Source organism: Olea europaea, unplaced genomic scaffold, assembly GCF_002742605.1.
Source record: "Olea europaea var. sylvestris unplaced genomic scaffold, O_europaea_v1 scaffold2900, whole genome shotgun sequence".
In the NCBI taxonomy this organism is placed as follows: domain Eukaryota; kingdom Viridiplantae; phylum Streptophyta; class Magnoliopsida; order Lamiales; family Oleaceae; genus Olea; species Olea europaea.
This window is the reverse complement of record NW_019247562.1, coordinates 159,730-171,628: the sequence shown is the minus strand read 5'-3', so window position 1 is coordinate 171,628 and position 11,899 is coordinate 159,730. Positions and strand designations below refer to the sequence as shown.

The following is an 11,899-nucleotide window of genomic DNA, read 5'->3' as shown; positions in this document are numbered from 1 at the left end:
TCTTTTGGACACAACCTTTCAACTTCTATAAATAGACCCTAGATCTCCGATTTTATTCACTCCAAAAAATTTATTCTACTTCCCTTCTCCTACAATATTGTCCTTCCGCCTTGCAATATTCCATATATTTGCATTTATTTCGTGCATTTTAGTCCTCTGATTCTCGAGAGATCCAATATTAATAGGTTTATAGGGTCTTGTAATTTAGAGTGCTGTTATTACAAGTCGAGGTCGTCGTATCTTGGGAGACGAGTGCAAGGAAACCGTTAGCACCAGTGCGAGGTATTTTCGCCTTAAGGAGAAAGAGTCGAACTCTTACCTCGACCATTATTCATTCTAATTTATTGTGCTAATTTTATAAGTCGAAATTCTGTCCGAATATTTATTTGCTATCTAAATTACCGCACAACATTCTCGAAGTTTTTCAACAAAAAGGACTCATGAAAGCAATGAAGAGTGAAGACTGAGAAGAATTCAACTCAAGTCTATCATGAAAGAGAACAAGTCAATTTACAAAGATACCAAATTGTCTGATCGCCTCAGCCAGAATATTGTTCCCAGCTACCTTTTTGGACCTTTATACATGTTCTCAACACTGATAATACACATTCAAATTCTCATCTTGCTTCAAAAAATTCACCAACTCATTCTTACAAGCAAGAGATAGGGCGAGCCTATATACTTAGATAGCTTCCCAAGAGATGGAGTTGTCCTCAAATCGAGAAACCCCTAGGGACACTTCATATTCAAGCATGATAATTAAAAGTAACATTTCACTTGCCACGCTACTAATAGCAAATTTGTGAAACGTGTAATTTTTATAAATGAGGTACACTTGAGAGATGAGGGACCGTTTCAAAAAGAAAGCATGCCCTTAAACTGATGACCAACGTCCAAAGGGCAGCTATATATCCACTACCTCATGATTTTACGAAATATGCAAGCTTCTCTAGCAACTACAAAACCAATGTACAATTTCATACAGTGCGCTTCCGCTTTGATCTCTTATTTTTCCTTGGACCAGAAGGAACTGACTTAGTGCTGCTAGAAGCATATGCCTCTACCAGAATTTCCTCATCCTGCAGGGAAAGTTAATCAGATTTTGAATACAAGCTTTAAGTAACATCCAAAATGGAAAATTAATCATTTTTATTATTCATGCAATAAAATCTCTAACATTTAGGGCCTCCTGTCTGCATGTTGTGGGATCAGATATCCAAAGAGAACTTGAATATATTCAAGTTGTCTCATATCAATAAAATGTAACTGTTGAAGACTAAATTCTAATAGATAAATGTGCCATTTCCCTGCCTACTTGAGATGAGGTGGTTGTTCAACATGGAATTAGGGCAAACAAAGAAACTAGGAAGAAAATTGTGCATGTATCAAAGCCTTTGATGAAAAATGACTACAGCCTGTAGGTGAGGGGCGTGTTGAAGACTATATTTAAATAAATAAATGTGTCATTTCTTTAACAACTTAAACTTTAAGCTAAGATGATTGAACAATAGCATACCAAACTAGTATATGAGCCTGAGCGTACTCCACTCATTGCATTTGTTTAGATATGCTTAGTTTAACTTCATATCGGAGTTAGATTTGTATAGGTGTTATTCTATCAAGGAATTGAAGTGAAGAAATTTTCCAATTACTAGTTGTTCACTTAGTTAATGTTTGGGCTTTGTAATAAATCCCATGAGATGCATGTTTACCCATGCATGGCGCAGTGTAGTAATAACATCTTGGTGGTCAGGCGCAACAAATGAGGTTTAAGTAGGTTATACAGAGCAACAAAAAAATGCTGCAAAGCAATGAGTATTCTGTTGTGATGGGCCAACCTCATGATGAACCATTCACCTACTTATTGTTCAAAGGTCATAGAGGAAAATAACTCAAAAGAAAAACTTCCTAAGTTAACTAATACGCATGAAAAAGAAATAAATCAAATCAAGTCAAACAATGCATTATTTTTCATAAGTCTTTAATTTTAAAATGTTATCCAATTTACCATCAAACTTTTGACATGAAACATTTACCTTGGACTTAGTTTCTTCATTTGACTCTTCTTCGGAGTCAGGTGCAAGTAAAGTTTGACCCTCGTCTGTAGGCAGCGCCCTACTCTTTTTCTTGTTCTCATCTTCTTTCAACTGCCTAAATATGTACTAGAAATAATTATTAGAAATAATTACATTCAATAAAAAATTACTAAAATAACAGAATACAAATAGTAAAGACTTAAAATGAGGAACAAACCTATCACCCATTTGTTCTGGCTGAGCACCTGATAGTTTTGCACGTCCATCACCGATGATCCCACTAGCATTCTCATTCACAACAAGCTTTGCACCACCCATTTTGCGTAACCATACTTGCTGTGCAGTGCTGAGCACATTATTCGTGAACCTGAAAAATCAATAATATAGCCGATGTCATTAAACACAGTAAAATATCATTCTAAAGTAAATATTGTATGAATGATAATATGCAGTCGTACTCAATACTTAAGACATATGTATGGACAAGAAGTTTGCCTCCATCCATGCAGCTATAAATTTAATTTTCTTTAGGAGGATATCAAGGGTTTCAAAGTTCTGCATTTCAAAACTGTGCCTATTTAATATTCTTTATTCTTTTCCCGATGTGACATTGTAAGATTAAAGTTATGTATATATAACCATTTAACCGTTGATAATAATGGTATATTGCATAAATCATATGTCATGTGATACATTGTATGAATAAATCACATCTTGACAGGCATGCATCTTCTCTTGGATAGAAATGACAGTCACTAATAAGAAAAACTAATAGACAGGACGAGATGTCCACAAAAAATTAAAGGAAAAAACTAATCATATAATCAAAATGTGGAGACTCATCCATGCCAATAAAAAATTATTGCCGAAAAATTCAGAGATAAGAGGAAAATATTTAAGGTTGCTAAACCCAGGTTTTATTCAATTTATCATCCAACTTGGTCTAAATTAAGGTAAGTTTAGACTTGGTGTACATCTATTGTGTTCAGATCCATATCTTACTATCAAAATTGAGGTGAGTTTTATTTATAAAATCTAACTGGAGTGGTGCATGTCATAGTGCATCGCATGCATGGCCTGAGCAGATCTGATCATGATTACCATATATGGAACTGCAGCACAAAAATTAAGAAATAATAAACTCATATAGATAAGTAGTGCTCCAGCTTACCAATATATTGATAATCCAGATGGGACAGACAAAGAAAAGTAACCAATCATGAGGGGAAGAAACTTCAATACGAGAAGTGTGTTCTTCTGAGATGGATCGTCTGTCTACCAGAACAAGACTCAGATAACAGAGTAACATGCAAGAAAAAAATTGTAGAAAAGAAAAGGTTATACTTATGTTAGATCTTACTTGGGGAGGCTTCATGATTTCCATTGAGACATACTGAGAAACCACAAGGAGAACAGGTAAAACGAGGTATGCTGCAGTGTCATGCCAACCAAGTGGTGGATGTCCATCCTGCAAAATTTAAAGCACAAGATTCATGTCACTTGTATTTTTCATGGAGCCAAGCAGCACATCATATCTCAGTATATGTATCTTTGATGTGCAGAGGATTTCAGGGACACGAAAGAAGAGAAATGGATTGTGTGAGAAACAAAGGCAGCAAAAGAAGCAAGAAAGCCAATTGTTAGTTGATAACTCTGGAGACTATCAAGATTCCATTACCCCAAATGGGAATAGCCAGGAAATTCCAGATCCACTTTGCCGAGCAGCAATGGTTGTAGGGCCTCCCAAAGAGGGAATCCAAAAGAAACCTTCAGTCAGCAGCCCCTGCATAAGAATGTTGTGAAAAACCAATTTTAAATCATCGATTGCTGTGATTAAATCAGATGATACTGAATACTCAAATACTCAAATACCAATAAGCAACTTCCTGAGTACCTCATTTGCAACATTTGAGAGAGCCTGATATAAACCTATCCACACTGGTATTGTAGCCAAAGTTGGAAAACATCCTGTTATTCCAAGAAAAGAAATTAGTTAAATGAGGAAGGAGAAAACATGTATAAACTAGATAGATAATTTAGAGGTGCCAAGTTAGTTTCTTTGACCAGATATTTTAACAAGGAAATGGCACTGTGGGCAGAAATAGTGCAATTGGAAACTCTCACCCCTGCCCCACCCCCCTAAAAAGGGAAGAAAAAGATAAAAGAAAAACAATAAAAACTCATTCTTGTTCCCAAATAAACTTTGGGGTCGACTGCATGAAACATTTTCACCGCTCATTCTATCTTATGCTAAAAGTCTTTCTTTTGGCAATGACATTGTCATTTGCAAAAACAAACTTTAAATTCCTGGTTTCTTGCATAATCAAATTTTAAATTGAAGTCTCTAGTTCCTCCTCTCAAAGTTGGTCCAAGTCTTTTAGTTATTTCTCATTGAGAGTTTTCCATTTTCTCTTTTGGTTGTCAAAGAAAGAGAATAGAGTTGGTTTGCTCATTTTATTACAGGACAAAGTAAAATCTATGAGGAAAGAATATTAACTCTCGAATAACTGAACCAACTCAAAGAAACGCAAATCATGAAGAAAATAAGCTCTTCTGCTTCTAGGATGCTTTAGATCAGGTTATATTAGAAAACAAGAAGAAAAACCTGATGTACGGAAATCATAGATAGAGACAACTCAAAGGAAAGGAAATGCAAATTGTTAATCTAAAAAATACCTGCCAGAGGATTAACCCCTGCCTGTTTATATAAACGGGATGTCTCAAGTTGGATTCTTTCCTGGAAAAAAAATGAATGATAGAAAGATTTAGATCACCACAAGATGGAATTTTGGAACTAAACTTATCAATATCTCCTTGTGCTTCTAAACTTATCTCTGGCTGCTCACTGTTTTTTAGAGCTCAACTACTTGTCTTTCTATTCTTACTTACTACCACTATAGTGATATCTGGATGATGACAAATTCATCTTTTATCAATACTGTATGTTGGTTTTATCTAAAGGAATTTCAAAAATCACATCTCATACATAAGAAGATTGCTATGTCATAATAAAATAGTGTAAAAATGCTCACTTGATTTCCTGCATATCTTTGTTGGATTGCTTTAATCTTCGGTTGCAGGTTTTGCATTGCCAGTGTTGATTCCACCTTATCGTAAAAGAAAATGTACATTATTTTACTGTAACAAATATATATATATATATATATATATATTTTTTTTTTCTTTTTGAGATAGGTAATCAGGTAATTTTATTAATCAAAAGAGAATACACAGGAAGTGTATTATCAATTTAAACAAGAAAAAAACAACATGAAATTAGACAATCCTTCCATACGATTAGTAGGCGCGATAACATTAACTCAAAACAACTATCGACATTCAAAACCCAGAAAATGGAAGAGCAAACGTACAGAAATAGAAAGTGGGATTATATCATACACAAAAAATAAGATTTTCTCTCTCAATTTAAAAAATAATAAAATTGACCAGAGTTAAGCAAGTGGCAGGAGCAGGTTTACTAGAGTAGACATCTTTATTTTCACCTGTTGCTTTGTCAAAGGGAGTGTGGCGACCTTAACAATAACAGTGAGCAATATAATAGCAAATCCATAAACATAGGGCACGTGCACAGCAGAGAGTCCATCCTTTAGTACCTGAAAAGAGAAAGCAGGTTTTATTCAAATCCAATGTCTAAAGCTTGTCTACCAACAATTGTAACATCCTGTTGAGCTTTAATTTAAATAGGATATACAGCAATCAAAAGAACCAGAAATAGGTTAACATTCTTCAAAATGTTACCTGCTAATTTTTAAAGCGAAGAAGCCATTAGCGTTCAATAATCCACAAATAGTAAGTTGTAATCCATTATTTTTAATGTCTATTCACTTGGCATATGCTCCATTAAATATACATGTATGCAAACAAAGAACTATGAAGTTGAGAGTGAACTTCACATCAAGGAAAGTACAAGCCGGAGATTAAACGAAGCCAAAGAGGAACACCATAACTAGAGAATAGACAATTGTTTTGATCAATATGTGAATTGATTAGAATACTTGGAATGTATGAAAATTACCATGAAAAAATCGTGGAGGGGTATTCATTTACATCAATGGTTAAAAATAATCCATGGAGAGCATCAAAACAATTTGACAAGATAGAATTTTGACACCTACTCCAAATTTTATTAAGTGCAGTAGCGAAGAAATGCACATATACCGCAAATTGTCTGAGCAACAAGTTCCTTCAATTGCAAATAAACTTGTAACACCACAAATTACTTTCAGGACAACTTCCATGGCGTCAGAAATGAATCCAAACCACCCTCCACTTTTCTGAGCAGAGGCGTTGGCCGACTCAGATGCGGCGCCACCATCAACAGCCACGGCAGCATCAGCCAGTGTATAGAGAAGGCCCTCAGCTCGGGTAACAATCGCGTTAAAATCAATAGAATTATCAAAAGAATGAATAGGCGGAAGCTCGTGGAGGCTATATTTCAATTTAGTACTTATACATCTGCTCTGCGGCGGGAGGCGGTGGCGGTAGGAGGAAGGAAAAGGAATCCCCAGGAAAGACGGTGAGGAAATTAGAGTCCTCGCCATGAGAATTTCCGGAGGAAAATGAAAATTAATTTGGATCCTCCGGGAAAAATTCTGTGGAGAATTCAGTGCAGAATTGAGTTTGTGCTCATGAGTGGAATGGAAAATGGGAGGAAAAAAATTGTGGAGGAAGAAAGGAGGGAGGAGAGAGAATATTTGATGCAAATCATTTTGATTTGTTTGGATAGAGTAGCACGGAGGGCTTTTAGGTCTTTCTATATATCTATTGTCAAATAATTTGTCAGTCGTATCCGTAAATACTTCCCAGTTTCCGGGCTCCGGCCTCTCTCTCTCAAAACCCAAACACTAAAACGTTCTTCTTCAGATCTCCTTCTCATCTGCCGGCCGGCGTATATACAAACGCAGAGAAGATGTCAGGTGCTGCACTTGACATGACACTTGATGATCTAATCAAGAGCAACAAGAAATCCTCCACCCGTGGTAGAGGCCGTGGCTCTGGTCCTGGCCCCGCTCGCCGCGTCCCCAACCGTACTGCCAATCGTGCCGCGCCATATGCCGTGGCCAAGGTCAGATCCATCTTTCTCTCCCGTCGATCTTGATTTTATACACGACGCGCAGGAGTACTTATGTTTTTGATGAATTTAGGCCCCGGAATCGGCTTGGGGTCATGACGTGTTCGCTGGAGGTGGTCGAGCTTCTAATATTGAGACAGGGACGAAGTTATACTTATCGAATTTGGATTATGGCGTCTCTAATGAGGATATTAAGGTGATTCTTTGCTGCGTATTTGTTTTTTCATTCTATTGATTTTACTCATCTCTCTGTTTAAATTTTCTAGTTTTAGGTTCTGTTTTTGAGACTTATAATATAGTATAGTGTTATTGAAAAGGGAATTGTCTTCTTATTCTGCAGGAACTCTTCTCGGAGGTTGGTGACTTGAAACGGTATACGATGCACTATGATAGGAGTGGGAGATCAAAGGTATTGTTCAAATTTTGCTTAATTTGGTGTTGCTGTGAAAATTGTGTTTTGTTGTGGTTTAGCAAAAACTCTTTCTCTAGGGTACTGCCGAAGTAGTCTTCTCAAGACGTCAAGATGCATTAGCAGCTGTCAAGAGGTACAATAATGTCCAGCTTGATGGGAAACCGATGAAAATAGAGCGTGTTGGAACAAACATTAACATTCCCACTGCTGGTCTTCCATCTACTGGTGCTTTTCGTGATTCAAATGTAGCTCCTCGAAGGTTTGTAGCTATGTTTTAATATGTATTGTTGCCGGTGTTCTAAAAGGCGTAATGCGTGGTGATGCGTTTATGTCAAGCTAAGGGCAATGCGAGATTAGGCGAGGCAAATGCGTGAAAAATCGTCTTTTTATTTTAATATTATTTTAAATTTTTAATCAATAAAAAGATATTTAATAATTATAAAATGTTTAATAATTATAAGTTTTAACTTAAAAGAATTGTTAAAAAAAAGAAAAAGAAAAAAACGCACATTGGCGCCTTAGCCTTGCCTGGCGTCCGTTGGCCGCGACCTTGACTGCCAAATAAGGCGCCGAGCACTTTGCGTGCATTGGCGCACTATTTAGAACACTGATTGTTGCTAATGATCTCAAATAAAGTCTTATATTGCATGGTTGAGGTAGGGCATGCCTTGTGAAAAAATCACCAGTGTGGTTAAACTTTTGTTTGAGAAGTGGAAGAATAGAACTTTAAAAGCTCGAATTATAGATATTTCTGAGGCTGAAACCGGAGGAAGTCGTTGGGCTTGTGGGATTAATGATGGGTAAGGATGGATAGAGGTTTTGATCGTTGGTTAACAAGAAATATAAAAATCAGGAGCTGCCTTGAGAACAATGATACAGTACCTGACAACTGTCATTTGAAGGACAATTCTTTAACCATTTATTGATTATCCTTGAACTAGAATAATTCTACCCAAAGGTGTACTAAATTGTTTACCTCCTCTCACATGCACACAGGACCCGTGTGGATAAAAAAATCCCAAAATGTGGTCCTCACCCCTTATTGTAAGTAGTCAGTAAGGGATTAGGTAAAAAATTCGATACATGTAACATGGTCCATGTTTTTTCAGTATTTACACCTTTAATATTCAATGGTGAAGACATTTGTGGCTATAGGTTGACGTTCTGGGTTGTGTGAACATGAATGAATATCTATCTATGATTTAATATGGATTCACTTCTCTGTGCACGTGAACTGAAATAAAATCAACATGGTGATATTTTGTTTTTTCTTATTATTTGGAATTATCTTTAATGGTGGAAAGGAAAACAAATTACTGGCACGAAATGACTTATTTAAAATATTTTTCTCTAAGACTTAATTTTTGTTTGTGCATGATCTGAATATTGTATCCCACAACTATGTACCACTTACCTGGACATAATATTATTCCATTTAGTTATCAAAATATCATCTTCATGAGTATTTTTAGAGCAATGATTGCAGATCATGACCTAGTTGTTCATAAAAGTTGTAGTGACGAGCATGTCTGGTTAAGCCTGGAAGTTACAAACTTTCAAGTATACTTGTTGCTGAATATGTTTGAATAAATTACTTTTTCCATACTTATAAGTGAAATGTTATTATTTTAATTTTGAACTGTGAAGTGGATGTCACTTTCACAATGAGAAACTTGTTTCTAATTTTGATCAACAAAAAAATTGTTTTCTTTAAAGCTTATCTACTTATAAGTAAACTTTTTAAGCTTAAAAATGTGCAAAAAAGTTGGTCATTTAAGTTCTTAACAAAGAAACAAACTATGAAATTAATACCTATAACAACTAAATTAACTTTATATCTTGCAATCTAAAATCGACCATGAATGTTTTTTCATCACTCATTTTGATTTATTGCGGTGTGTATTGAATGAAGCTTTAGAAACTACCATGGAACATGTTAGGTTTAGCATACTCTTCATCTTCTACTCTGTTCTATGGAAATTGTATTACCTATATGAACATACCTCTTTAAATCTATGCAAAAAATGTCCCAACCTACATAATTTCATAGACAAACAATCTATCTAGTTGAAAATGAAAAATGAGCTGAGCCACAATTTTATTTTTGTTGTTGGTATTTTGGTTGTTTAATCTTGTATTTCTGAAATTTTGGTGATGGTACAGTGCTCAAGGCAGGGGACGTGGGTTTGGTAGGTCACGTGGTGGTGAACGAGGTCGTGGATTTGGAAGAGGGCGTGGACAAGGAAGAGGTCGTGGTGAGAAAATATCTGCTGAAGATCTAGATGCTGATTTAGAGAAATATCACACAGATGCAATGCAGATGACTTGATTGGATGTACCCGAGTCACTGTTTTGCACCAGCAGCAGTTTCGTGATGCAAAATGTTCCTAGTAGTCTACTTTTGCAACATATAGCTCATTAGAAGAAAATGGAGAGGTCTATGATGAAGGGGTGAGGGTGTTAGAATCTTTTTTCAAACAACTTGGTGTATCTTGTTGATTGTACCTTTACTTTGATATGTTACATGGGCTGATGGACAAATGTGTGTTCAACAATTAAACTTTTTGTTTTATTGAACCCAACTTTTGGTTCACCTGAGATAAGGGTAGTAGTATCAACATGGGATGATGCATTCTATTGTTCATAGCAAGACGTGGGTTTACGCATTCTGTTGTTATGGCAAGGCAATATATTGACCTGCAAGGTGGTGGGGGTAGAATCAGACTGGAAGGCATCTGGCATGCACAGTTTTGAAGTGCAGGGAATGCTTCTGATATATGAAACTACGGGGCATCAACTTTGAGGTAGTCTTCCTCTTGTTCATTACATGCAATCTGTTAAGTTCTGCCTCTTCTCTAATTACATTCATAGTGTGATTTTGGTTTGCCTTCCGTGATTAGGAAGATTGCTTAGTCACTCTACTTCTTGTGTTTCATTTTAATCATCAACGTATTTTTTCCAAATTAGTCTCCGAAATTTAATTATTTGATTTAGGCATTCTGTCTTCTTTCATATTGAGAATTAATGGAAATGATTGCGTGGCTTGAAAAATCCATAGGTGCATTATTTTTATCATCCAACTAGTCAAAAATGTGTCTTGTGGGACTAGTCATGCTATTGTCCTTTATATGAAGTGCATTTGAAAAGCACCTCTTGTCTAGTTATCCTCTTTTTGCATGGATTTAATGTGTGACAATAAATTTCTGTTAGCCATGTCAAGATATCCATTATTGGGTTACTGCTTTCTTTTCCCCTAAGTTGACAATTCGTGAATTAAATGTTAATTTCTGGATGAAGCTGCTTTGCCTGGATTTCAAGATCTGGTCTTTGCATGCTCTGCCATTGTTGGAAGAGTTTTGGTTATTCGAAGTGTTGGAAAAATATTGATGGTGATATTTGCCCGTTGATTTCCCCAATACCTCTTATATAAGGAGGGTTCTTCATGAAGTTTGACGCTGAAACTGCCTTGGACCGTACCTCAGATGCAACCCGAAGGATTAGTCATTTGAGGTATGCACTTTACCCGAGGAAAGTGTCTGTGTGGCTTCTGTGTTGTAAGCATAGACTATAAATATCGTAATACTTCAGACATGGTATTATAACAGCTTTGACATGCAAGTACAACCAGCTTTCCTTTTGATTAGCACCTTGTTTCATGGCATCTAACTGGAGTCTGCAAGTTGCTGATCATTGATGGCAGTAAAAGATCAAACCTGATCCATTTATGCTTGAAAATGCAATATTTTTGTTACTTAACCAATCACCATCGGTATTGGAATGTAACCTTTTTCTTTTTCATTTTTATTTCTAGAATTATATTATAATCTTCCTATTTTCCCCTTTATACAAGTAGAGGCTTCATGAAGATTTAAGCTCGCTTAATTTTCATTTCAAATATGACTGGCTTATGGAGCTGATTTGTGCCTTGTACGGTTGTTCGTTCGTAGATAAGGCCTGCATAGTTTCTTGGTTTAATTTAAGTATAATTTTTATTAATGCCAACTTGGAGAATTCTGCCATTAAAATTTTTGTGGAGCATGTTTGGGTGCTTATAAGATGGTCAAAATTAATTTAGAAGTCCAAATTCCAACCAAACATGCCGTGGGGTGGTTTATATTTTTGCCCAAATTGAAATAAGCTCATAAATTTGGCCCATGTAACTTTAGCTTTAAGAGCATTTTCAAGCTACGTTTTAGTTTTAAAGAGCATATGTGGGGAAGAAACATATATATAATATTATAAGAATTCAAGTTCAAATTTCACAAACTTGGTCAAAAAATTTCACACATCAGGTGTTAAATTATGATAACAAAATATATTATAACCCCCCCCCCCCCCCCCCCCCCCCCCCTCTTCCCC

At 36.0% G+C, this 11,899-nt stretch overlaps 2 protein-coding genes across 10 annotated transcripts; one reads left to right on the top strand and one right to left on the bottom strand.

Moving 5' to 3' along the window:
• Positions 1 to 602: 602 nt before the first annotated feature.
• Positions 603 to 6,775, bottom strand: LOC111384372 (inner membrane protein PPF-1, chloroplastic-like). Of its 2 annotated transcripts, XM_023008648.1 has the most exons (11): positions 6,278 to 6,775; positions 5,540 to 5,650; positions 5,069 to 5,143; positions 4,713 to 4,773; positions 3,931 to 4,004; positions 3,715 to 3,819; positions 3,397 to 3,504; positions 3,208 to 3,311; positions 2,254 to 2,403; positions 2,037 to 2,151; positions 603 to 1,079 (listed from the first exon to the last, which is right to left on the bottom strand). In XM_023008648.1, exons 1-11 carry the CDS (start codon positions 6,596 to 6,598, stop codon positions 978 to 980), a joined length of 1,326 nt encoding a protein of 441 aa, XP_022864416.1. In that variant the 5' UTR covers positions 6,599 to 6,775; the 3' UTR covers positions 603 to 977. The 2 variants fall into 2 exon arrangements, with proteins under 2 accessions (XP_022864416.1, XP_022864417.1); XM_023008649.1 differs by lacking the exon at positions 603 to 1,079 and having other exon boundaries at positions 2,048 to 2,162.
• Positions 6,776 to 6,854: 79 nt separating this feature from the next.
• Positions 6,855 to 11,407, top strand: LOC111384373 (THO complex subunit 4A-like). 8 transcript variants are annotated; one of them, XR_002700900.1, is made up of 7 exons: positions 6,855 to 7,122; positions 7,202 to 7,324; positions 7,469 to 7,537; positions 7,618 to 7,799; positions 9,704 to 10,344; positions 10,972 to 11,050; positions 11,146 to 11,407. XR_002700900.1 is itself a non-coding variant. In XM_023008650.1 (5 exons), exons 1-5 carry the CDS (start codon positions 6,967 to 6,969, stop codon positions 9,867 to 9,869), a joined length of 696 nt encoding a protein of 231 aa, XP_022864418.1. In that variant the 5' UTR covers positions 6,855 to 6,966; the 3' UTR covers positions 9,870 to 11,407. The 8 variants fall into 8 exon arrangements, 1 of the variants encoding a protein (XP_022864418.1); XR_002700901.1 differs by having other exon boundaries at positions 11,129 to 11,407; XR_002700898.1 differs by having other exon boundaries at positions 10,838 to 11,050.
• The last annotated feature ends 492 nt before the right edge of the window (positions 11,408 to 11,899 follow it).

Bases quoted from the DNA above. Each gene is read 5' to 3' on its own strand.
- LOC111384373 (XM_023008650.1), top strand. From the start codon at position 6,967: ATGTCAGGTGCTGCACTTGACATGACACTTGATGATCTAATCAAGAGC. The intron at 7,538-7,617 runs GTATTGTTCAAA...CTCTTTCTCTAG, and splicing joins ATAGGAGTGGGAGATCAAAG to GGTACTGCCGAAGTAGTCTT. The intron at 7,800-9,703 runs GTTTGTAGCTAT...GTGATGGTACAG, and splicing joins TCAAATGTAGCTCCTCGAAG to TGCTCAAGGCAGGGGACGTG.
- LOC111384372 (XM_023008648.1), bottom strand. From the start codon at position 6,598: ATGGCGAGGACTCTAATTTCCTCACCGTCTTTCCTGGGGATTCCTTTT. The intron at 5,144-5,539 runs GTGAAAATAAAG...TTTTACGATAAG, and splicing joins TCCCTTTGACAAAGCAACAG to GTGGAATCAACACTGGCAAT. The intron at 4,774-5,068 runs GTGAGCATTTTT...TTTTTTTTCCAG, and splicing joins AAAGATATGCAGGAAATCAA to GAAAGAATCCAACTTGAGAC.